Genomic DNA, 24,967 nt, shown 5'->3' with positions numbered 1-24,967 from the left:
TTTTTTTCTTCTCTTTCAGGGCTCCAACACCCCCCCCCCCCTTCTTCCTGCAACGCTGACACCAATTGATCATATGTTCACCGGAGCAAAGGAGGGAAAAATCAGCAGTTCTGTCGTTGGGATTTCTGCTGTTAGTGGCGAGGACGGCCTGACTGCCGAGACCCGTGTGGGCGCCAAGATTTTTATTCTAAAAGAGCGAGAAAAAAAAAAAAAAAAAAGCATTGTGGTATTAAAAAAATTAGATAAGATTGGATCCCTCATGTGAAAAATGATGCTCCGTTCACAGAGAACCATTAGAATGTTTACATTTGCCACATTTTGTTGCATATCAAAATAATTAATCGCCTCCATCTTCAAATTAAAAGTACATTACAACACAATTAAGGATGCAAATGAGCCCGGGCCTGTCACGAGGAGCCGGGGAAAGTGAAAGAGCGACTCCGTTGATGTATGGGGGGTTGTGTGCTTTTTTGTGTATTAGGTGTGTCGCAATGGATCATTGTTCACGTGTGTGTGTGTGTGTGTGTGTGTGTGTGTGAGTGTGTGTTACTTTTGCAGCCGTTGTGGAAGAGGAAGAGTTGAAATTACATCAGCATAAGGAAATAAATCAGAGCTCTGCTGCAATAAACAACAAAGTAATTAGGTCAGTCGTCCTTCTGTAATGAAGAGCAGGTGGTTTTTTTGGTCATTATTCTGTTTGTGGATTTAAACACGTCAGAAACGTCTCCTTGTAAACAGAGAACACACTTTTAAGGCGTGCTGACCTCACTGCGGGTGTTTCATGGGAGACCAGAAACGGGGAAACATCATTTTGTCATAAACTCCCCACTTTAAAGGGAAAACAGATATAAAAGTATATAGTCTGTGGTTTACCGTGACCCCCCTCACACACACACACACACACACACACCCGGGCTGATGGATGTCTGGCGTCGCCCAACTTTTAATTGCTCGTAAATTTTTGATCCGCCGAAAACGCCACACTCTCCCTGCCCCCCCCACCCCCTCCCCCCTCCCCCCGGCGACGTGGGTGACAGAGCCGCTCCGATACGAATGCGGGAGCTACTGCAGGGATGGGAGGCAGAGAGAGAAGGGCGCACGGCCATTTATCAGTGCGGGTTCCACGGAGCACAATAGAGAAGATTCTGTGAGAGGTTCTGTGGTGGTCCCGTCTGTTGGATACACTTAGTCTTTCCAAGGCGGTTGTGTGTTCCCGATCCTCCCTGTAACATCTGCACTTTTGAGCAGATTATCCCTATTTTTACACATCCACTGTGTAATCCTGTAGGTCTCAGAGGAGCAGCGTTCCTGCTAGGGTCTGAAACCTGCTAGCAGAGCTAATGCTGGAGCCATATGCTAAATCCATCTACTTCAAACACAGATGCAGGATCATATTGTGGGTTATGATAAATATTTTTACTGCCTCATCCTGAATTCCATATTTGGGATCTCCACTTCCTCATTTAATGCATATGAGTGTAACTTTGACAGCTCTGGGTTTGTTGTTGTTTTTTTGTTTTTTTAAAGCAAGAAAAGGTTACTTCTGCATATACTAACTGCACAATAGTCTTTGTCAAGCACTAATTGTTGCTGCGGGAAGGAGAGAATCTTCATCTTAAGGGAAACACTAACAGGGCGACGAACTGAGCTGCAATAGCCAGGATTTGCATACTCTCCGTTCTTCTTTCTCTACTGTAGATAAGTCCTTTAAGTGGCTGTATAGCATTGACAGTAATGGAGATGAGATTGAAAAATGGCTTTTAAAAGCCGTCTCTGCAGAGTTGCGACTGTTGCCAAGTCTAACAGATGCTCATCTGATCAGTTCCTTACCCCGTTTGTCTTCCCTGGAGATGAAAGCGAGAGGAGATAAATATAGGTTTATCCCTCCATTTGGTTGCTCACCGCGTTGAGGTCCAAGCGTCTCGCGGAGGATTTTGATTATTCGCCTGAACTGTGTCAGACTGGGTTTAAGCTTTTCATCACCACCGTTTCTGCGTTCATTGTGCTCTCCTCCTTCTTCCTCTCATCCTCCCCCTGCTGTTTGTGTTGTTGCCGTTCCATTTGGAGGTTCGTGACTCACCAGGTTTGGCCTGTTTGCGATCCCTTCCCATCAATCCTCCCACCACACCCCTGCGTGGCGGAGTCCATCACCATTCAGATCATCACACACATTTGAACAGACAGTTTTTGCAAGGTTTTTTTTCCCACAATTGTCAGATTTTCTCTTCTACAAGTCAAAGTAAAACACTCAAATGGGCTACTTGGATCATCTTTAGACGTTAAAGGCGTAGTTTGCAAGATTGAGCCAAGACGTCTCTTTTTTTTATGAAGGGAAAAACAGCATAGTGAGAATAAATTGGAGATAAATGTCAAGTTATGTCAAAGTATGTGTTGTGTTGCCAAGATTTCTATTGATGTTATCAGACCGTCCAGCAGCTACCCTTGGCTCCTTCTTGATGAAACGCTGACTCTCAGGGGGGGTGACAAGAAAAACCAAACGCATTTATCACCAAATCTGATAAAACTGGATGTTTAACATCCATTTTCACAAAAACGGCTGTAATGACCAGTTCAATTAATGAAAGATCGCTTCTACTCGTCCACAATTAACATATTATTTTAGCTTCTGGTATCACCGTCGCGCACTTTAAAAAGAAGTGACAATCGTCCTGCCGCTGAGCACGCTGACCAGCACCCAGACTCGGAGCTCCCGTCTAGTGGGCACAGGGGGGAAAGAGACGGGTGAGCCTGATCAACCCCAGCAGTGTCGACCCAATTACTCATTCTCTTAAAGGGCTATTAAAACATAATTGCCTGGCGATTTACATCCAAGTTAACGTGGCCCTGAGATAATTTATTATTTTCCATAAGCCCTTCTTTTGTGTGCTGGCTGAACGTGTGTGTGGTAGTGGTGGTGGTGGTGGTGGGGGGGGACTGTAATTTCCTGAGTCATGAAGAAAAGCATGTTGGCGGCACAGTGTAATTGTTTAAACCCCACACTCAGACACCTTGCAGTCACCCCCTTTTAATCCTCGTTATCGCTCTCATTAGCTCAGGGTCAGGGGTCAGCCAGCTCCCCCTAGAAACACAAACACAGCTCAGGGAAAAGGAGAGGACGGATGCAGGGCTGGACAAGAGAATGGAGAATGTACCGCCTGGATCTGAGCTGTCTGGTTTTTGCGGGACGCGCCACATTTTAGGCCGGGAAATCCATGTAGCGAAATGGAGAAGCGGAAAAGGGCCCCACATGCTAAAAACCTGCAGATAAATTGCAACAAAAAATGAGAATAATGTGGAAAGATTAAGATCCACAATATTTTAAGGCTGCAGTCAGGGGAGAGAGTGTATCATTGTTCATTATGCGTGCTAGCATTAGCTAAAGAGCCAGGCCGATAGTGACGCCATCTTTGATTTGTAATGATAATGTACAGTTGCTGAGGGGCCATAATTCAGCTGAGTCTTTCAGGGGCCCTTTCTTATTCCTTAAAATGTATGACACATTTTTAATGCATGTCATTGCTCCCTCTATCCATCCATCCATACATTCATACTACATAAGTAGCAGTTTAACTTTACAGTCTCGGGAGAAACGGCCTCGATCCCATTATTGAAAAAGTAAGACGGGCCTTGAACTGGTTTCACTCCTGTTTCCAGTCAATAATGATTCATATTTAAATGTGACAGGAAACAAACCCTGATGTCGTTGCCATGCTGCTTCGCATCCTGTCGCCAACAGCCAGCGTGGCGCAGCGGTGGAGGCTCCGCCCACTTCTCCATATGGCCCCAGCGAGCCTCAGCAGCCTCTCCAGGCCTCCACCGCACTGGAAAGCAATGGGGCAGAATGTGTAGGAATTAACTATCCCATCATTCAGCACAGACATGCAATTAACAGAGCTGCAGCCATCACTCGTCGTGAGTCACGTCACTGTAACTCAACACAGCGGACGCCTGCCTTTTTTTTTGTTCTGCAGAGGGAGGAGTAGATGCACGGACAGACATGCACACGCTTAAGGGACTAGCGCACATTAGCTGTGCACTTCCTGACAGACCCCCCCCCTCAAATGCCAAATAAGTAGCTGATGATGTCGTGTTTTTACCATGTTTCTATTATCCAGGAACACACGTGGGTGAAACGGCCCGGTTTTTACATTGATACCTCTTTTATTGATTAAGGAAGCGAAGACATCAGAGAATAGATTTTCACACTAACAGACAAGCTAATAATCCAGCACAGGGTCTTTGGTTTTTATGACTCGGTTCTGTTTTGCACCAAAGTGCAGTTTTGATCTGCTTGTTCGTTGTGTATCTGCAAATGTTCATTATTAACTAGACTGCGACATTTTCGAAACGAAGAAACTTTTTAAAAATGAAAACATTTAGGCTTATTTTTGCTCCGCTTTCCAGGGGACTTGACAGATACTTTGGCAGCACCTTGACTGCACTTCTAAATTAAATAAAAAGTGTTAATCATTCACAGTTTTCAAGTCCACATCTCTGGGGCTGAGACGGTAAAACAGCAGTTGGAAATCAGTTGGATAAAGTATCACTGATGCAAAACTGCACCCTTGCAGCTTTAATTGGAGCAACTCTGCATAAATAATGAGCAGTTCAATTCTGAATTTACTGTGAATGGAAAATTCAGTATATTGTTTAACTGTGTCCGTTCAATTTCCTTTTTAAAATAAATGACTAATTGTTCAATTACTGTCAGCCTTTTTCAGCTCCTACACCTCCGGCCCAGTGATTGCTGGATGACAGATTACCCAAACTGTCATTTTTAAAGATTTTAGCAACCCTAACCTTCATAAAACTTTTGCAACCTTTTATCTTCTTTCACTTTTTAAAAACCATTTAATCGCAGTAGGAAACTTGAAAACAAATACCTTTAAAACACATGCCTTCACGTTCCTAGCGTGAATGAATATTAACAGGTGTAGAAACTATACATTAAGACACCCAGGGAAGCAATTATGAAGATGGTGACATTCAAAGAGAACTAAGGCTGCGTATGTCAGATTTGAAAGTGAAGTGGTTTGAATTCTTCCAGCTGCGCTCATCGTTTGGCACACTGATGACATCACGAGGTGCTTTGGATCACTTTGGCACTGAAACGTCTGCCTAGTAACCAAAAGCAGCAATGAACAGAGATTCAGAATGTTCAGATTCTTTAAACCAAATTCTCAGCACAAGACTTCAGCCCTAAATTGAAACTAGTCCTGCGGCAGCGGACCGTCCAGTTTTTCTGCCGCATCACGGGAACTAAATGAAAACTCCTACAGAGAGAATTATGGCAGCGCTCGTCTCTGTCGTGCTTCATCTCCTCTGATAGCTCATGTCACTCTGTTCTCATGGCGGAGCCCGAGTGGGCTACAGTGTAAATATCCCATACGTGTTATTACTCCAACAAAACATTCCTCGCCGTTGTCAAGCTACTAAGTACAAAATGGTGAATTGCAGACAGAGGGAGATAATTGCCACTCACGCTGGAAATTTGGCAAGCGTCTTCCCCACGAGACCCGGATGAAATGGTGCTTCAACCCCCGAAACTGTCATTCTTAATGAAATGGTAATTACAAACCCAGTGGAACAGCTGAGGGGCCTGCCGGGGCCCGCGGAGCCTCGGCTACCAGAATAAACCCGCCACAGCGACCTGCGGAAAAAGAGGAAGGGAGGCAGGAAGGAGCTTAGGAGAGGAGAGGAGGGGGAGGGAAGGGTCAGTTAGGCAGAAACACAACAGATCTGAGATTTAGTTCAATTGTGAAATGTAAAGCACACTCCAGGTTGTGTGTGCTGCTGTACACCGGGACCCTCATCAATAATGCCGGCTGTGTGAGGCAGGAGGGAAGGTTGGTTAAAAGCGCCCTCACAGTCTGGGTAATTGATTGCTTTGTAAGTGAACGTGTCTTTAACCTTTGGGAGGTCAGGCCCAGTCGGACACCATCAGTCCTGCATGGGGTTGAACCGCTTCCAGCCGTTTGTCTTCCGCTGCTCCCTTGTCTCGGGGCCGATTTGTCAAGCATGAGATGTTTTGGGTGTTTAGATTACAGGCGAGATGGGAAAACAAAGGCAAAATGCCACCCCAAACAAAAGGCCTCAGCCTGGATCTCCCACTGATCGGCGTGCCGGGCAGGAGGCCAGCTACCTGGGGTGCTGAAACTGAAAGTAGGATGGGTGGGGGGGGGGACTTTGCTGAAACGCAGCCACAATGAAACCCACCCCAAAACACAGCCACAGTGGAGCTTGAACCAGAGCCAGAATGGGGGCTGAACGGGAGCCAACACGAGGATTGAACGACAGCCAGAACAGTGACATGAGATAGAGCCGGAATAGCGCCTTGAGACGTCGCCAAAATGGCAGGCGGGGCCTCCAGGGGATTGGAGGGAGCTCGGGGCAGCTTGACGTTCTTCCTTCATGGCAGCACTCCTCATCACTGGAGATTTTAAAGTGCCCCTTTGCCACCCTCCCAGGTACTTAGGCCTGCCTGTCTGTCTGTCTGTTGGGTAGAGGATGACTAAAAACTATTTATCTTTGAGACGACGAGGGCCGGTAGCGGTGCCATCGCTCACAGAACCCCCCCTTGCAGAGACGGGTCACAGACAGCCTTCCAGGACAAACAGCCGACACATCTTCCGTTTTTATGAGGCGGGCGCCATTTATAGCCGAGCTGCACTTTTTAACACGTTGACAGGAGACAGTCAAACTCGGATTTTGTTAAGTTCATGGCTGTGTGTTTATTTTCAGACGTGATATTTCATCACCATGTGGTAAAAGCAGCTTGCTCCTGCTTGTTTTTGTCATTGTCTTTTTATTTTTTTTTTATGAACAAGTGGGTCGGTGCACATGTGTGTTGCCAGTTCCATCTGCTGTTCTATTAACATAGACAACGTGAAGTACCTGCCACCTCCCTCCTCAGTCGAGGTGCATGCGCGCGCGCGTGTGTGTGTGTTGTCTTCTCTCTTCCTGTTGTTAGATCTGACAACTATTACCACAGACTCGCAGTGGGGAAAAAAAAAGGCAGGAAAACACTCTCAAGTTCCAGATCCGTCCCTGAATCTGACAGACAAACTGTTTGGGATTGTGGAGGAGTTGCACTCGTCTCTTACCTTCCTCTGCTCTGCAGGGATTTTTGCAGATAAGAAGTGTGTTTTGACACCTGCTCTAAAGCAGGAGATGTTCTCGGAAACATTTTTTTCTTTCTAAAGGTCACCACTTGGTCCCTTTTATCAGTATTTGCATGATGCAGAAGGCTTTAGGGGAAATTCTTCTCAATTAAATCTCACAATGCACATGCACATCCTGTTCCAATTAAATGTCTGCTCTGAATCCAATCTTTCGTCTGATAATGAGCCGGCCGTGTTATGTTGCTGTTGATGAAAGCCTGAGGTCGGGGCTCGGATTCTTCTCCGTACTGGTACCTAACACCCTGACCAAGCACCGCTGGATGCCAGGAACCAAATATTAACTCTGGTTCTGGCTATCAAAACAAAGGAGTGGACGCTGACTTCCCGAAGTAGTTTCGGGCCAGGTGAGGGAACGTGTTCCTGCTCCGTATGGTCTGGACAGTCGTCGTCACGTGCTGTCTCCGGTGAATCCAAAATTCCATCTTCTTTTACAGCATAATCTCTTTTCCCCCTCCTTTTATTCCAAAAAACATGCTGCGAGTTGTCTGAATATTAACAATTTCACAGCTCTGACAGTTTTTAAGAACCATAGACGAGTGCGTTCAGCGCGCAGTTTGCTCTATCTGTTTTTCTGTGAAAAAAAAGTGTGGATTGTTGTTTTGCATGTGTGTGAAAAGTGAGTATATTTCCTTTTCTTGCAAGAGCATAGATCTCTCTCTTCCCCCTCTTCACCCCCCTCACTCTCTCTCTCTCTCTCTCTCTCCCTCTCCGTCTCTGGTGAGGTTGTAAAACTGGTCCTGTGTCTCTGCCTCAGCCAGATAGATTAATTAATTATCCAGACCTCCTGTTTTTTTCATTGCTGAGCCAATTACTCTGTAACTGAGTCTGTGGTCCTTATACATGTGTTTTAGAAGAGACGGCACGGGCGTGTGTCTGAGTGTGTGCGTGGGGAAATTACAGCGGACTACAACCCTGCCATCACTTCATACTAGAGAAGCTATGCTATATGCTAATGCCCCCTTTGTAAGGAGAGTTGATCTATATGTAAGTAATAAGTAAGTGTTGGCTAATTGAGCTTTTGTGGGTGAGAATATGTCCAGAATCTTAATTGGTTATTAAGCCATAATGGGGCCGGGGTAGGAGAGATAGTCACATTTTGCATTCATTGAACAGTAATGTACATAAATGCAGTAGCAACACATTTAAATGAAACGCATCGGTGTATAGGACGGACTGAAATTAAAATTAACCGTCCATATATTATATTATTCTACTACAAGCCATATAAACCTATGTATGGATGTATAGTTGATGTAAAGTATTATTACTAGAGCAATTGTAATTTAGTGCTTGAGTATTTGGTTGTTCTTCATCTCCCCGTGACCTCATCTTTGTTGTTTTGTTTAAAATATCTGATGTAATTGTTCAGATGTAAATTATTGATGTCAGCCGCGAGCACGTGTGTTTATACACGCGTTTGATTGATGGGTCAGGAACTACAATGGGTCGGATGAGCCTGGCTGTGTGTGTGTGTGTGTGTTTATGTGTGACATACACGACTCGCCTTGAGGGACGGGGGAAGCGGAGCGCCGCACTTCCTGCAGGGGGTGCCGTGTCTCCCAGCAGGGGTCTGCAGCAGGCAAACAGAGGGGTGCCTGTGCACCCCTCCACGAAAGCTGCTCCCCACGCTGACACAAACACACAGGCAGACACGCAACACCCCGCCCCACCCTGCTGAGCTGCGAGACGGGTGCGGGTGTTGCGGGGGTTGGTGGTTTGGGGGTGTAGGGACCCCGTGCTCTTCCAGAACTCCACTAATGCATAATTCATGCGTATCCATTCAAGTAGTGATTTTGATATTTCGCGAGGCATTTAAAAAAAAAATCGGATTTCACAGTACTCTGCATTTTTTTACACTGTGCGTCAAGGAATCCCGTAAAAGCTCGTTTTTACCAGGAATCTAATGAGAGGTTCAGAAATGATGTCAGTCAGGCAGACACTGTTGGTCAGATGCATATCAGTAGATAAGAGCATTAGTAAAAATGTGATTCTGAACAGAATAAGAGAGGTTTGCAGCCCGTAATGCAACGGATAAAGCTGAGTAAAAGTGAGGTTTGGTTGGGGTTTATGGGGAAATAAAAAGAAAACAATTCAAAGTGAATCATGGAGTAAATGTACTTGTTTATATTCCGTCATTGCCTTGAATTCACCAGTAAAATTGCTTGAAATGTGCGTTATTCTCTCAATTTCGTTGATTGATAATTGGTCTTAGCTTTCTCACCCTAAATGGACTATCAACGGTCCTGAAGCAGAGTTCGCACCAGCTCGTGTGTGAATGTCTGCCGGTGTGGCCTCCTTGGCGACAGTATTTCCCTTTCATGCTACACTTGGACAGCAGGATGTCTGAGGTCTGCGTGTCACACCTTTGATTAGACGTACCTTGTTAGAATTCTGCTCCGTGACATCAAAACTTTGAACCTGCTTCAGATTCATCCACAGTGAAACAGAAGCACCGGGGACCCGGGAGGAGCTCTCCTGCCAAGTTTGGAGGCCAGCTCTTCCTTCCCACTTTCTCCCCCTCCCCCCTCCTCCTCTCTGTCTCTCCCCACAAGGACAGAGACATCTAAAAGGACTGTACCTTGGTGCGCGTCCAACAAAAGCTCTCTGCTGAATTTCATCCTCTTTTAAATTTGTGTTTGAATAACACTCCAGCCACAAATCAAAATATGTTGGACACCGAGAGTGAGGTCATGCAGTATAGATCATTGTGGCTTCCACAGAAGTCTCCTTGTGTAAGAGAAGGGGACGGGTGGCTGCCGCTCTGACTGATGGCTCTGGAGAGAGAGGAGGCCGTTCTCTGCCCGTTCTCCCGAGACTAAACCCACGCCTGTGCCAAAGCCCTCATTTTCTCCCCTGCAATATATTTCATTAAACTTTTAACTCTTTACTCGGTGGATCACGGGACTTTTTCAGGCTGTGAGGTCGGCTGTGACTGCGTTGGATTGCGACTTAAACAAACTGATGTAACACAGGCGGAAATATTAACACACACCGCCCCCCCCTCCCTAAAAAATAAAACAATCGAGCAACTCTGCACAGCGTTTCGTGGTTAGAGCCATTCGTGTCCCAGTGGCGCAGATATAATTAAGACCTCTTCTTAATTACTTAATAAGCCTAATTAGTAACATTTCCGAGCGGCAGATTTGGCCGCGAGAGCGGAGAAAATCAGAAGAATGCTCAGTCTATTTGTTATTTTGTTTAAATCCTAATGTTAATGAAATTAGGCCATCGTGATATAACTGAAGCAAACCCAGATGGGATTGACCGCGGGCTAATTCGCTTTGCTATGATCCTGATAAACATTCAATTAACTGCTACAATAAATGGATAAAAAAAACCCACCAAGTGTCTTTTGTATTCAGCAGTCGTCTGTTTTTTATTTTTTCCTGTTTTAGTAGGCCTTTGCCAGATGTGGCAGGAGAGGTGCGAGAAAATCCACCAGGGGTCCGTTGTGTCGTCGTCACAATAACGAAGGCAGAGCAGCCAATCACGCGCTCGGGCCCGCCGCTGCATTCCTGGCCACTTAATTAGAAGTTGTTGGTACCACAGAAGGTGTCACCAACCTTTTCAGGCAGCGAACAGATGGTTTCCCCTCTTTTTGAGGTCCTGCCAATGCCCACTCTGCGGCTCCTGGGAAAATGACCTAACTCACAGGCAGCTGCTTAGTGCGGCTTGAGTGATTCTTTACAGCCACTTCTGTTTGGTGTGTGTGGGGGGGTGAGTTCACCAGGACGTACCATTCCAAACCAGGGGTGAGAGAGCAGTAGTTATCACCCCGATAGTCAAGAAAAAAGCCCCCTTTGGTTGCACCACAGTATTGGTGTTAAAGTGTTTCTAAGCCACAAAGGGAACCTCTCGACCCCGCCCGGTTCTGACCCGGTCGCCGATCGGGCCTGAGCGCACCTTTCTCTGACGCTGGCAGATGGCGTGAATATCAACCGAGAAAAGACCTGGGAAGGCTGGCGGAACAAAAAGTGAAAAGGGGTTCCTCGACAGTTACAAAGAGGCCCCCGTTGATGAGGTGGAAGGGGGGGAGTGGCCTTCGTCCTAATGGACGGCTCGCAAGGGCATTCGCCATCGAGGAGGGAAAGCGCGCAGGGAAAGCGCCAGGGCTGAGAATCCAATATGTGGCGTGCTGTGTGGACAGGATATGGACGTCGCTGGGCTCAGCCTCCCTTCGACCACAAGAGGGGGGGTTGATGGGTCTGAAAACGTGACGACCGTGGCGTCTGAGCGGACCGGATCGCCACATTCTCGTCCCCAGCGTCTCTGCCGTGCCCTAAAAAGTAAAGTTCCCTGAACGCTGCAGTGATTCTGCCCTCATCGCTGCCGATGGCCCTTTCAAAATGGCCCCGGCCTGCTCGCCGTCGGCGTCGCAGGAGACATAAAGTCTGTCTTTTCCATCACGTTGTGTTGTGGCTAAACCCGTTTCCCGCTGCTTTTTCTATCAGGTACACGTCTGCGCGGGTTTATGGACGGAGAGCCCGAGCAGGTCCGATCGATCTGCAGGAGCTGTAAGATTTAATAGCCGCATACCTCTCGCCGAGGGGTGCGGGGCGGGGAGGGTATATTTAATCACTAAAGAGGAACAGGATGTCAGGACCGGGGCACTAACAGTTTGCGTTTTATGGGGGTCAGTTTGCCCCCCAGCGCGGGATATAAAAGATGATCTATTGTTATAGCTGTTTTTTTACACTCTGCCTTTTTAGTCAGACAAATTAAGACGTTACTGAACGTCCAGCTGCAGCTAGAGCTGAAAGGCTACACTTTCAGGATCTGGACGGTTTCTTTTTGATCACATTATCATCAAGGAAACATTTTGTGCTGCAGAATAATGGACAGATGAACAGAATTCTGTTTGAGAAATAGTTGCTAATGTGGCAGCTGCTCTATAGGATGATTAAAGTGGTATTGGGATATCTCCTAATTATTATTAGCGAGAAGTGTTTAAATTATGGTTTAACAACACATACTGCATGTAATGGTTATGAGCATTCGATCTATTAGACAGCTTAAGGGCCTTTTTGATGTTCCCAGGAAGCCTTGATTAATCTATAGCCGGTACTATTCTTTAATAGTAGCAGGCCTTTTAATCATCAGCGATTTCCTGCTAAAGAGCGACACAAAAGCGATGAATTATTGTGTTTTCTTTGCACTGAAGTATTCAATTCTCCAGAGAGGAAGCTCCTACAACAACACAAGCACAAGTAATGGTCACTAAGTTTAGTTTATTTATACACGCGGGACATCTGTCTATGAAAATAGTCCCCTTGCTGGACGAGGTGTCTTTTAAAAGATGAGTCTGTGCTTGGACGTTATGTGCTGGGGGCAGAGAGGCGCATCATGCTGAGCAGGTCAGGAAGTAATTTAATTCATGGCGACGCATTATCAGTTCGCTGTTTTCATTTGAATGGTTAGAAATAATAAAAAAAACAACAAGAAACAGCAGCCCGGGGCTGCGCCCATCCTCCCCCTTGTTCGTTTAAATGAAGCCACTTTGCAGAAGCAGGGGAGGCGTCGACGTGTGTCTTTCTCTTCAGCAATCATGTCTTTGTCCCTCTTTTGTTAAGGTACCGAGCCCATCAACTAAATTCTGATTGAGCTCAAATTCTGCAGGATTGCAGAAGTATCAGAGTAAAGGAGACCCAGTTGGTCCCGTTTTGGTCCGATTGTTGTAACATGTGACAAACGGTTCACATTTGAGGTTCTAGAGTGAAAAGTTTAGCTGTTAACTTTTGCGTTTCTTCAGAGGAAATTCTAACATCAGGTATTTGCTCCTGCCGTTCCCCGTAATTAGTTAATTTTCTGTAACATCTAACACGCATTGATCACCAAACACAAACAAATTTGCTTCCCATCACATAGTATTTGACCGTTTCGGAGAAGCACCGAATAAACTGCTACTTTTGATCTTTTCTGCGTTCTGCTGTTCCAGCAGTCACCCAGGTGACCTTGAACTTTAGCGCTGCCCCTCAACCCCTCGTAACCTCCTGCCTAATGCTATTACAGCAGGCCCTGCATGCTTAGAGTCATTGCTGGTGATAGCGGCTGATTAGATTGTGTCCATTGATCGCGTGGCGTGCTGTTAGGACGACGCCAGTGTGGGCTGCAGCTCCGCCTCAGACGCGCTGACGGTCTGAGACAGAGGAGATTGCGCCCCATGCAGGGCGGCAGATTGAGTTATTGATCAGCTCCCTCCTACCTCGTGTCTCCTTCTGTCTCTTTCTCAGCTGCTCCGAGAGAAGCCGTCATCTGGATAATGAATTTTACTTATTGCAGATTAACAGCATAAGGTTTGCGCGGTAATAACGGCAGAAATTAGCTCTTTGTCACCCCACACGGCGGAATTTGAAGGTAGTTACGGCCTTCTCACGTAGCCTGCAGACTAATTTTTAACAAGAGAGACCTAAAATAGAGACAAGTGTGGCAAAATGGAAGAGTTAAGATGGAATTAAGGAGAGACTGAAGGAGAATTTCTGTTCCACCACCAGTGAAGTGACAGCAGAGAGTTCTGAGTTCTGGAAAACAGAGGCCGAAGAAGGGAGACGAGAGCGGATGATTCAGGTGACACACAAGGAGGGGATAGACCAGTGGAGGCGAGGGAGGTACGCCGCGCCGTGGTCAGGCAGCCGGGTCACTTCGGCCATTGTGGTAAAGAATGAATAATGAGGCTTGATTACAGGCCGTCAGATAGCGAGATTGATCAGAATCGATCCTCCAGGCAATCGTAGGTGCTGCAAACAGCAGAGCCCAGTCAGAGCGGGGAGCACCTGTGTCAACACCCTCATCTCCAGAGTGCTCCAGCGTGTCGTTCTTATACAGTATGCTAGAGGATGAATGCAAACACTTAACCAGAGGCCTTCTCCTTTCAGGTTTGGATTTGGATTGCTGGATGCAGGGCTGATGGTTCAACAGGCAGCACGCTTCCAGAGAGTCGCTCCACAGAGGGAGTGCACTGAAGAAATCACTCTCGATCCCATCAGGTAAAAATCTAAACATTCATTTAGATGGAAATGAGATTAAATGAGAAATAGAAATTAAGCCAACGCCGCAGCCAGGTCTGTCTAGAATGATGTCTGTTGGTGCTAGCTAACAACTCCGCCATGCTAACAGCCTCATCATCCAGCATATAGAGCAGACAGGCTTTTCACTGATGCCCAGATCTGTCCTGTTTTTCCTCTGTGTCCGCTGGACCGGGACCAGGGCCTCCTTCTGTCGCTCCTCCGCGCCCCTCTCTGACTGTTGAGCCGCTCAGGCCTGCACTTTCGTGTCTGCTGCTTCATTCTCTCTGCCTCACCTTCTGTAGCTCCTCCTTAATACGTCACTGTCGGAGTGCATCGTTGGGGAACTCAACAAGAACGACCAGTAAGGCGCTCCAGAACGAGTTTTCAGCATGATTAGCTTAGCCTCACTTACAAACCTGAAAGGAAAGAATGGTTCAGACCCATGTGAGCAGTCTTTATTCCTCCTTTAGTGTATCTCTAAGCTTCCAGGTTCTTTTTGCCTCCAGTATTTCTAATATAGACTCGAGTTTTCCATCTCAATACCAAAGAAATCCACTTAAGTAACAGACTTAATGTATATAAAACGCTCTGATGCCTTTCATTATGTTCTCTTGGATAGAATCATTCCTCCAAGAGGTGTGGTCACTCTGAAAATTCAATCTGATGCCTGTGATGGGAGGAGTAATGAGATCAACACCCTGGAGCACGTTCAGGTCAGGCTGCAGCTCGAAAATGAGACGCTTATTACACGAACAATGCAGTTAGCTTTGCTTTCATGGACAAAGTGCTTTAACACACCTTCAGTTGTGACCTTTTATTTATTTTTTTTGCATCATCATAACAACATAGGGGGTGAAATTCCCAGATTTGTAGGGAAACAATATATATTTACACACACATATATATATATACACCATAAAAGATGCAGGTGACATTTACGTGTCTTCTGTCACTGCAGACATAGCAGACAAAGAAATAAGCCTTTGTTAGGTCATTTGCTCTGGAAAGCGCCATTTAGAGTCAATCGGGCTTTTGTATGTACAGATGTGAGAGTTTCATTGATCTTATTAAACTAAGAGGAGAAAAGCTTCCAGATTGTTGCAAAGATCTCGATTCCTACCAGTAAATCGTTGAAAGAGCAAAACTGTTTTCATTTATCTCTCGCTCTCGGCGCTGTGAGACCGAGGAAGTGAGCAAAAACACAAACTTGAGGTGTCGCGTGCGTTTCGGTAGGAAAATGCCTCCACGTTGTGCGTTTTATGCGGGCGAAATGATCAAATGCAGGATGCTGTGGTGTGTAACGCGCGCATGTCATTTGCAGGAAACGGCCACATTTCTTGAGAACTGGCTCATGTGGAGTGTGTGGCCGTGTTTATGTTTGACTGTGTCACATTTAGGTTCACTGAGACTTAATCTGCATGCGTGCACGCGCGCGTGCGTGTACTTGGGTAGTATAGAGAGAGACCGGGAGCAGCAGTGTGTCAGCATGTAAATTGAAAAGGCTTCATCTTTGCGGCTCTGCTCCCTGGCAGAAAGCGTGGGTCAGGCCATCGCTGCGAGGTGTGATTGATGGACGTGTTGCCGTGGTAACGCGCTGTAAACAGGAGCAGGCTGTCAGTCTTTTTGCAGCTTGGTGGCTCTTTCTGCGACGTGCCATTGTCACACCAGATGTGCTGCTTATGATGAACAGGGACAAGGAGGATGTTTACTGGATGGGAATAAGAGGGATGGGGATATTCACGCTAGAGATGCTTATTTAAATCATGAACCTAATATTCGCTGTAGCATTTTATCTAATTAATTAATTTTTCCTGTCATTATCTGCTCGGAACTTTGCTTTGTCTTCATCTTTACGTGGCCGTTGCTTTGTCCATCAGCAGAGGATATTGTTTGGATGTCTGAAAACATCTTCATGAAGAGGATGAATTAAAGTCTTGCATGCTAAGTAGAGCTACTGGTAGGACTGGAAAAGATATTACCCTTTCTAAAAAGAAAAAAACATCTCCATGCCTGCTTCTCTAAATGTCATTCATAATCATGTTAGCATCTTGTTTATGTTAACGCGCTGAAAATTAAGGTGTCAAGCATTTTGCGGTTTATTAAAGCCTAGCCACTGCTGTTTTGCCATTGTTGCCTAGCAACAAATGAAACCCCCCCCCAAAAAAAACAGAAATTATTGAGCTTTTTTTAATATTTATAGACTAAATAAGAAAATGCCCAATTTATACAGAAATGCTACATGTTCCTCTCATTTTGAAGAATGTACTTTATGCTAAGGGCTACTAGCTGATGCCTCGAGGTGGTTTTCTTGTCTATTTCAAGCAAGAAATCTATTCAGCAAAATGCTGTTTGGTCCCTGCCCAGGGGTCTCATATGTTGCTGAAGATAAGGCCTGGAGGATGGCTTATTTGTCTCTGTGCACCCACTTCCTGGCTCCATGCCTCCAATCTTTTCGCTCCCACCTTGTTTCCTTCTTTCATTCCTCCGCAGGTGAGGGTGGACATCAGCGCCGTGTGCCGGGGCGACCTCTCCGTGAGCCTGGAGTCTCCATCTGGCACCGTATCAGTGCTGCTGGACACGCGGCCCAACGATGCCTCCACTGCCGGGCTGAAAAACTGGACGCTGATGACGGTTCACTGCTGGGAGGAGCAGCCACGAGGCCTCTGGACCCTCTGGGTGAGAGTGGAGCACTCAGCCCTCGGTTTAGTTCAGCAACAGCAGCGTGAGAACACACAGCACGTCAAAACACGCGGAGCTGCAATAGATTTGGTCTTAATGATAGTAAATGTGAGCCACACAGGTGCTTCCACCTCCCAGTTGAAGGTTTTGGGTTCGATTCTGACTCGAGGTGTGTTGGATGTTCTCTCCGAGCCTGCGTGGGTTTCCTTCTGGTCCCCCAGGTTCCTCCTACCAAACAAAAGCCAAACAAAAACATGCACATTAAGTTGATTGGGGATTGTGTGTGTGTGTGTGTGTGTGTGTGTGTGTGTGTGTGTGTGTGTGTGTGTGTGTGTGTGTGTGTGTGTGTGTGTGTGTGTGATGTTGACCGCCAGGACTGGGATTCTAGTGGAAGAGAAAATGGATCACGTTTTTTCTGATTTCGGGTTTAATATGCGTGCAGAATTGGTGCTGGAGAGTAATGACATCAGGAGTAACTGATTCGAAAGTGCCGTTTGGTTTTATTAGAATTTAAGATCATGGAGCTGCAAGTCATCCCAGTTTTTATATCCTTGAGACAAACCTGGAACTGGTTGTCAACTAGAGGCGAAGTTAAAGTATTCCCTCATTACATTACCTTAAAGAGGAACACATGGAGGGAGTTTTGGTGTAATTTATCATTGTATTAAATCCATTATCGACTCCAGCGTTCGGCAAATTTATTACCATTTTTGGCTTTTGGCTCGCTGGATAACTTAATCCAACTACCCTATAAATTACCAACAATAATCTTATTTAAAATTTCCCGATTTCCATATAGTCCTTTACATATATCTCATAATACAGAAGCAATTCTGTCTGCTTCACGTGGTTCCGGGGGTTTAAAAATAGCCCAGCACAGATCAGCTCAGCCTGGTTCAGTTCACTTTGCCACAGCAGTGTGAATCATCCTCCACTTTCATCTCCAAGTTTCAGCCAAGCATGGCAATCTCCATTACCACCAGCCCCCCACCCCCCCGTCATAGATGTGCTGATGTTTGATATGGAGGAAGCAGCTAAAATGGAAGGGAAATTAAGACTGGAAGGTTAAGTAACCTTGGCCAGGTTTGACAGGCACAATACTGTCGACATCTGATTAGAATCCATACGCGCAGACGGTAGCGAGCCGGGGTCCTTTACTGTATATACACGTGGGTGGGAGCGGTGGGGGTCGGCGTGTGTGTGCAAATAGGCATCAGTCCTTGTAAACATTTGGAGGTTTATAGAGAAAAAGCTGTGAAGATGAAAGACACCCACCCTCTGTCCTCTATCACCTACCTTTCCCTGCCATCACACACTCTCGCGCGCGCGTGTGCGCGCACAAACACGTTTCTCCGTCTCCCCCGTCTGCGTTTCTCTCCCACGTCCTCCTGCAGATTTACTGTCCCCTCTGTGACCAATTACCAAGGCCCAGTGTGTCACAGAGACGGGGAGGAAACACCGTGAAGCAGAGCCGCATAACGACGCCGCTGCTCATTACTGGAGGGCCGAGACGAGTCACCGTGAAGCTCGCAACACAAATTAACACTCGCAACTTAGCAGCGAATGCCTTAGTACACTGCTAATCAGCGCGCACATTTAGCTCTCTTTTCTTTTTTCCACGCCGGTTGTCAGGCTTGACGGAGATTGGAGGGAAACGCGCCATGGCGGATGCGGAGCTCTGAAAATGAGGCGCAGCGTCGCTGGCGCTTGAAGTCGACGCACGGGAGGAACACAAAGAAACAAGTGACACACATTTCGAAAATGGAGACGCGGAACCGTGTTCAAAAAGTCTCGACGGCCGCTCCAGACTGTGATGATTAAACATCGCGCAGCAGAGGGGAGGAGGGGGAGCCACGCTGCAGAATCTAAAGGGATGAAGTGTAGCCTTTAACTGGACTCTGCCGAAACCTCGGGAGCGGCGCCGTATCGATTCATAATGATGACAATTGTCAGAGAGGGTTGCAATAAAAGCAGAGCTGAAGTGTAAAGGAAGTGAGTCTTATTGCTCCGGGCTGCGGTGACCTTCCAGAGCTGTGAAGGAGACGAGAGCGCATCCTCTCCTCGCTCCTGTGCTGGCTCGGCTGCCATCTGCGGCGTCCCGGCTCGCCTCTCGCTGTTTATCAGGCAATATTAGAGGCAGCGCTGCTCAATACGGAGTGTGCCGACAAACAGCAATTTGCGGTATTGATTGGAACCACTCTGACACCAGTAACCGCATGATTTGAAAGCAATAATATATAATCATTGATATCTGTGGAAATCGTTACAGTTCATAAGCACATCTTGTGGAGACGGTGTCTTCACCCTCGGTGCCCTTGCTCTTTATCCTCTTCCCTCTCCAGCGCCGCACTTTTTCTCCAGCCTATTTCCTCCTCGGCTCTTTAAAGCTTTTCTGTCTGTGGACAGCAGCGTAAAGCGCCAAGGCTATATTTATCAGCCCCTTCAGGGATTCACGTCCTCACCTCAACACTGTAATTATTAATATAAATCCATCGAAACTCTGCGACTCTCTGCTGTAACGTCAGCGTGGCCTTTCAGCAAATTTGATTAGACAACTCGGTTTCCCAGCTTTCGGCGTCTATAGCTTCAATCAGTCGCTTCCTTTGGGGCCCTTGAGCCGCAGACGTGACGCGAGTGTGTCAAAATGATCCGCAAACGTCACTTTTACAGACCCTGATGGACACTTCAGTGTCGCGCAAATCGGTTCGGATTAGCGCTTCCTCTCAAAAGTAAAGGCGAGGCCACTGCCTCTGGAATGCCGTCCTGCCGTCCTGTGGTGGTCCGCTCACGTTCCTCAGGAGCGTTCCTCCAGAAGTGGCTGCCTGCCAAATCATGAGCCAAGCTCAGCAGTAAACCGCGGCGCATCAACCTGTTTTCTGTAGTGTCAAATAGTTAATTAAAGCTAAATTGATGTGCAAAAGGACACGTGGGCATGCACCAGCTTGTTAAGAACTGCCTGAAATGACAACAAGCCTATTTGGCTAATACTCATTTGTCGGGATACTGAAATCATGCTGGAGGTGGAGGTTGGTGCTTTACTCCTGCCTGTCACTAGGGGGCGTCTCGGCCATTTGGTCGAACATTAAGCAAATCGCTACTTTAGCTAATCTGCAGGAAAACTCTCGAAACCTTAAGAAGAATCAATGGTTTTCTTGTTAAATCTGTTTTTCGAAGGTCCTGATTGGTACAGAGACAGAATGACCGTGAGACTGCCAGATAAAAACTTATTAGAGGAAAAAGGCAGATTTGCCGTAACAATAACAATTTCCCCCCAGCGTGTGTGCAGCATATGTCCGTGCGTGTGCACGTGGCAGAGACGTCTCTGATTCCCTGAGGACCGTGACACCGCAGCTGATTGTGACTACCCTTGTTTTCCTGTAGGAATATAATGGCACCATTTAGCCTGCAGCAATGTTGTCTCTACCGCTGGTGCACACACACGAGCAGCCATCCCTACTGTCTGCCAGATTACATATTTACCATTAATATCTGCTGCGCTTCCTCTTCCCCCGCCCCAACAGGAAACACCGGTGACAAACTAGTGCTTGATCAGTAGAATTTAGCAACGCTAACCAGTTTTCTTCAGCTGGAATCGCAAAGGTCCTCAGTTGTTTCTCCTTCTACTTTCAGAAAAACATCCTCCTCTAAACCCCCCATCATCAGCCACCGTCACCTTATGGATTCTCTGTTCTGCCTCATGAAAATATCAAATACACTTGTGAGTGTGTGTGTATATATATACACACACACATATATAGGTTGGTATATATATATACAAATATATATACACACACACACAGTGTATATATGAAGAAGGTGTATTTTTAAGTAACTAGCCGAGCATATCAGTCTGTTTCCATACAGTGCACAAAGGGAGCATCTGAACCTATTTCTGAGAAGAGATCATTTTCATTGTTGTTGTTAAATACTGCACTATTGCCATAACCACCAAGTGTGTCTCCGATTCGCAGGAAATACCACATGGCTGGTTTGGTAGACTACATCCCCAAACAGGTCAGCTTGGCAGCCGAGCTGTAAACCCTAAACCTTGTAGACGATACCTCTCTGTCTCTCTCTCTCTCTCTCTCTCTCTGTCTCTCTCTCTCTCTCTGTCTCTATCTGTCTGTCTCTCTCTCTCTCTCTCTCTCTCTCTCTCTCTCTCTATATATATATATATATATATACACACACACACACACCTATAGATATTGCTGATCGCGACTCAAGTAGTAATAAAGGCTTTAAATGAATGAATGAATGTCATTCAAGGAGTTATTTCAGTAACTTGAGCCCATGCTCTGTAGCTCAGGTAACTTGTAAATCCTGGTGCTAATAATAAGTCAGGGAGCAACTTTGTGCGGCGTTTCCGTTATTTCAGAACCAAGCAGGCAGCCGTGCAACATAAAAGACTGTTGTGGGTGATGTCACAAAAGTTTGTTGGCTCCCTCGCTCTCTCACCACCCTTAGCAGGTTAAAAGCATCTCTGCGCGCTACTGTATTAGCATAGGTGCCGTCACAGCGTAAACTAGCAGACAGCATCAAGTTTGTCAAACATACTGTCAAAGCCTCCGGAGTTGCTGCGGTGGAAGCGAACTCTATCTTTCACGCGCGCACGTGTTGTGTGCTTTCAGCCAGCTCACACACAAACACACACTCTCGCTCACTCTGGCCCAAGGTGGATTTCTAGAGGTGCATATATTTGCATATATCTGCATTTTTAATGAGTTTTGGGAGATCAAGCGATCCGTGCAGCCCTTTGTGGGTATTTCTTTGTGTGTGTATGTGTAACTGAGTGGGTATCTATGTAAATATCACCCACTGCGTATCTGGCACCAGTCACAGATGGTCGGGGGCGAGGGCACCCTGTGGGCAAAGGATACCTATTTTTGTTTATTCGCACACTTTTTGGGGCACATTGAGTGTGACTCAGTGTGACTTTGTGTGTCTGTGTGTGTCTGTATGCATGCATACATGCATGTGTTGTGATGGCATTAACCTCTGAATGCACTATATACCGGTACTTGTCAAGCCCCCATGTGTACACACTGTATGTGTGTGAGTGTGTGTGTGTGTGTGTGTGTGTGTCCCAGCATGCAGCATGGCCATGATGGCCCTGTTTTGGATGATTGATGTGTTTTAGGGCGCAGCGAGGAGCTCAGGTTGGGCCAGAGCCTCAGTCTGACACGCTGCTGCTACCCTGCTGCTTTACATATGTAGACGCAGCAAGACTCCTCTTCTCCTCCCATCTGACTGCGCCTCCGCTCCAACACAGCCAACACTCACAGGTTCCCAATTTTGGCGCTTTTATTTTAAAGCTTTTGTTTCTTCCATGAATCGTAGCAGAACTGGGTGCTATCTCACTCAGCTTTCCTGACCTGCTGCAGTTTAAGGTAATAAAATGTTTCATTCGGTCATATGGTCACTTCCCCGGTGCGTGATTGGTGATGATGTGTTTGGGGAACTCTGCAGTTCATGTTCATGTATCCAAAACATTGTTGGCGACTTCCTGTTTGAGACATCATTTCTCTCATCCTGGCCCACAACACATCTGCCTTCAGAAATCAGAATCAATGCATTCCAGATCAGATTTAGCAATAACGAGTCCTCAATGAATCCATTAGACCTGGATCACTCAGCACAGTTTCTAATTCCAAGTCTGGAGTAGCTCTGTTACAGGCAGAATCTTTTGAAATTAACTCAATTTATACCCCCTCAAACTGAGGAGATCACGGAAATGATAAAAAGTCCCACAGCCTGGCGTTCTTCATGCTACCAGCGCTGATCCAAAATCAACACCTGCAGATGTACTTTTCTGCAAGACAAAGTATCTATAGCCATATCTTGATTACTAGCAATCTATTTACACAGCGTAAAGCAGTCAAGAGACCATCTAATGTCATTTGGACAGCGATTTGTCCCCTGTTGTGCAGCATCAGGGGCTCATTTCGGGGGACATTTCCTCAGCTGGCTGTGACCACAGTAACACCAGTGACTAGAGGCTACGCACCAGGATATGCCCAGTGGAAAAGGGATCATATTGCATTTTGCTAATTTAAAATGTTAGCTTTGTCTTTAGCATCTCATCTTTATCTCATTTTTCAAGTTTTTGCTCATTTCAAATCTGCCTTCAGTGAATTTCTCATCTTCCTTCGCCTGTGTATCTTGGTCCAGTCATTTTGCTCTCTGTTTGCCTTCGCTCTGTATCACTATCTTGTTCTGAACCGCCTTTTTTTCTCCTTCCTCTCTGACTCGCCCTCTATCACTGCTTCTCACTTTCCTCTCTCTGACACTTCGATATCCTGCCATCTCTCGCCCATCGCTAATCCCCCACCTCTTTTTTCTTCTCTGTAGTTTCTCTCTCTGCCTTTGAAACCCTTCCTCTCTCCCCTCTGTTCCCCAGCTTCTGCTAATCCGTTCATTTTCTTTGTCTCTCTTTTGTCTCCAAGCCGGTTTAATTTCTTCTTATTTCATGCCCTGATAGTGTTTCTGCTTGCAGCACTCAGCGTTTATTCCAGTGCAGCTGAGCACTATCTTGATGAAAACAGCTTTATTTTCTCTTCATTTTTATTGATCAAGTGACTAATTGCACCCACCTCATATGCAGGTAACGTGCACTTAATTAATATTTCTTTGCCATGATAAACAATTAAGCTGTTTGTAAAGTTATTGATGCTATTTCGGGGGTTACTGACCCTGGCCAATTAATGCCGGTTGGGTTAAAAGCATAAAATATTTAACTCCTGAAGTTTGGTAGCGACAGCAGGGTCTGCGCTCCTCAGAGATCCATGTCGACCCTGCAGAAATGCATGCTGGGAGGCTCGCAGGCATCCGAGGCGCATCGATCCACCTGTAGCATCCAGCTGTTTGTTTACCAACAACAAATCGATGCAGCGCTCGGCTGGAGGCCGCCGCGGCTGCCCTCTGGTCTGCCGGGAGCACTCACACACATCCAGAATACAAACACACACTCAGACAGTTTATGGAGTGAAGTCTGGCTTTGACCTACTCCGGACTGAGGTGTGTGACGGCTGCGACCCGACGCAGGTGAAGCAGAAAAAGGGCATTTGCTTGGAATAATATCCGCAGCCTTCTTTAGGAGCCTCGGAAGTCATCAACTTTAAATGCCAGCGGTGTTTGACTGCAGGAGTTGGTTGCATTTATTAATTGCGTCGTTTAATTGCCTGCGTGTTTGTCTTTCGCCGTGTGGTTTTCGCAGCCTGAAATCACGACTACGTTAAGTCAGAGGTGGTTAATAACAAGAATCGCTGTTTTTCTTTGTTGTCTAATCGGATGTGAACCTCAGATTTAACACAGCGGCTTAAATCTCCACACATCTGCAATAAACAAACGCTCAAGTCTCCTTGTTTCCTGAAGGTTTTTCCTCAAGCAGACGGAGCTTTAAAACACTCTGACCTATCAGATTAGCTTGGCCCCATCAGTCTTAAAGAGGCTATCGTCGCACACCCTCTAATCCAGGTGTGCGGGATCTGGATAGACACATTAAACCTTCGCTGGGTGCAAATTAAACATTCCAAAATGTAACAGTCACAAAGCTTTCTGGCTGCGGGGGGCTGATTTTACAACCTGCTGCATCATCTTCCCTGTATCTCCAATCACAGCTGATCAGCAATTCCTTATCACTACATAAGGGAAACATTAAGGTATCTTCTGAGGCTGAATCCACACAAGCGCTTGTTTCTCAATACGTTCTGTCCATAAAGCAACTTTTTAATTTTAACATGAATCCATGGGTCTGGTGTGCAATAATTGTGGCTAATGTGCGTCTTTCCAGGTGACTGACCACAAAGGAACAGCGAAGAGCTGCAGGAGGCATAGTGACGAGGAGGAGGCAGCCGGGGCCCTGTTCAGGGCTACACTCATCCTCTTCGGCACCTACCGCCCACACCGGAGCACACAGGGTATGTGACGGTGTCAATTTCGCACCAGTTGGAACACATTTCTTTCTCAAACAACATCCTATAAACAACCTTGTTTTTTTTTAATGAACCAAGTCATTTCAAAGAGGAATTTTGCTTTTCCCCCCCTATTATTTTCCCCTCCGCCTGCCATCTTTGCCTCTCTGGGGCAGTATTTAGAAGTCAC

The 24,967-nt window shown here is 46.3% G+C and overlaps 1 protein-coding gene across 11 annotated transcripts in view; it reads left to right on the top strand.

The window, feature by feature from the left end:
* LOC130533158 (furin-like) overlaps window positions 1–24,967 on the top strand; it is a 116,963-nt gene that overhangs the window by 79,779 nt on the left and 12,217 nt on the right. For 7 of the 11 annotated variants that reach the window (XM_057046356.1, XM_057046355.1, XM_057046354.1 and 4 more), the window contains 6 exons: window positions 13,673–13,832; window positions 13,903–13,934; window positions 14,054–14,164; window positions 14,805–14,898; window positions 16,676–16,861; window positions 24,657–24,783. In XM_057046356.1, the coding sequence (XP_056902336.1) occupies window positions 13,673–13,832; window positions 13,903–13,934; window positions 14,054–14,164; window positions 14,805–14,898; window positions 16,676–16,861; window positions 24,657–24,783 (710 nt within the window). Of the gene's footprint in view, window positions 1–13,672; window positions 13,833–13,902; window positions 13,935–14,053; window positions 14,165–14,804; window positions 14,899–16,675; window positions 16,862–20,494; window positions 20,623–24,656; window positions 24,784–24,967 lie in introns of those variants that run through there. The other 4 variants (XM_057046361.1, XM_057046360.1, XR_008952497.1 and 1 more) reach the window with 3 other exon arrangements.

This window comes from Takifugu flavidus, chromosome 10 (genome assembly GCF_003711565.1).
Source record: "Takifugu flavidus isolate HTHZ2018 chromosome 10, ASM371156v2, whole genome shotgun sequence".
Classification (NCBI taxonomy): Eukaryota; Metazoa; Chordata; class Actinopteri; order Tetraodontiformes; family Tetraodontidae; genus Takifugu; species Takifugu flavidus.
The sequence above is the reverse complement of the archived record's forward strand: the minus strand, read 5'-3'. Positions and strand labels throughout refer to the sequence as shown.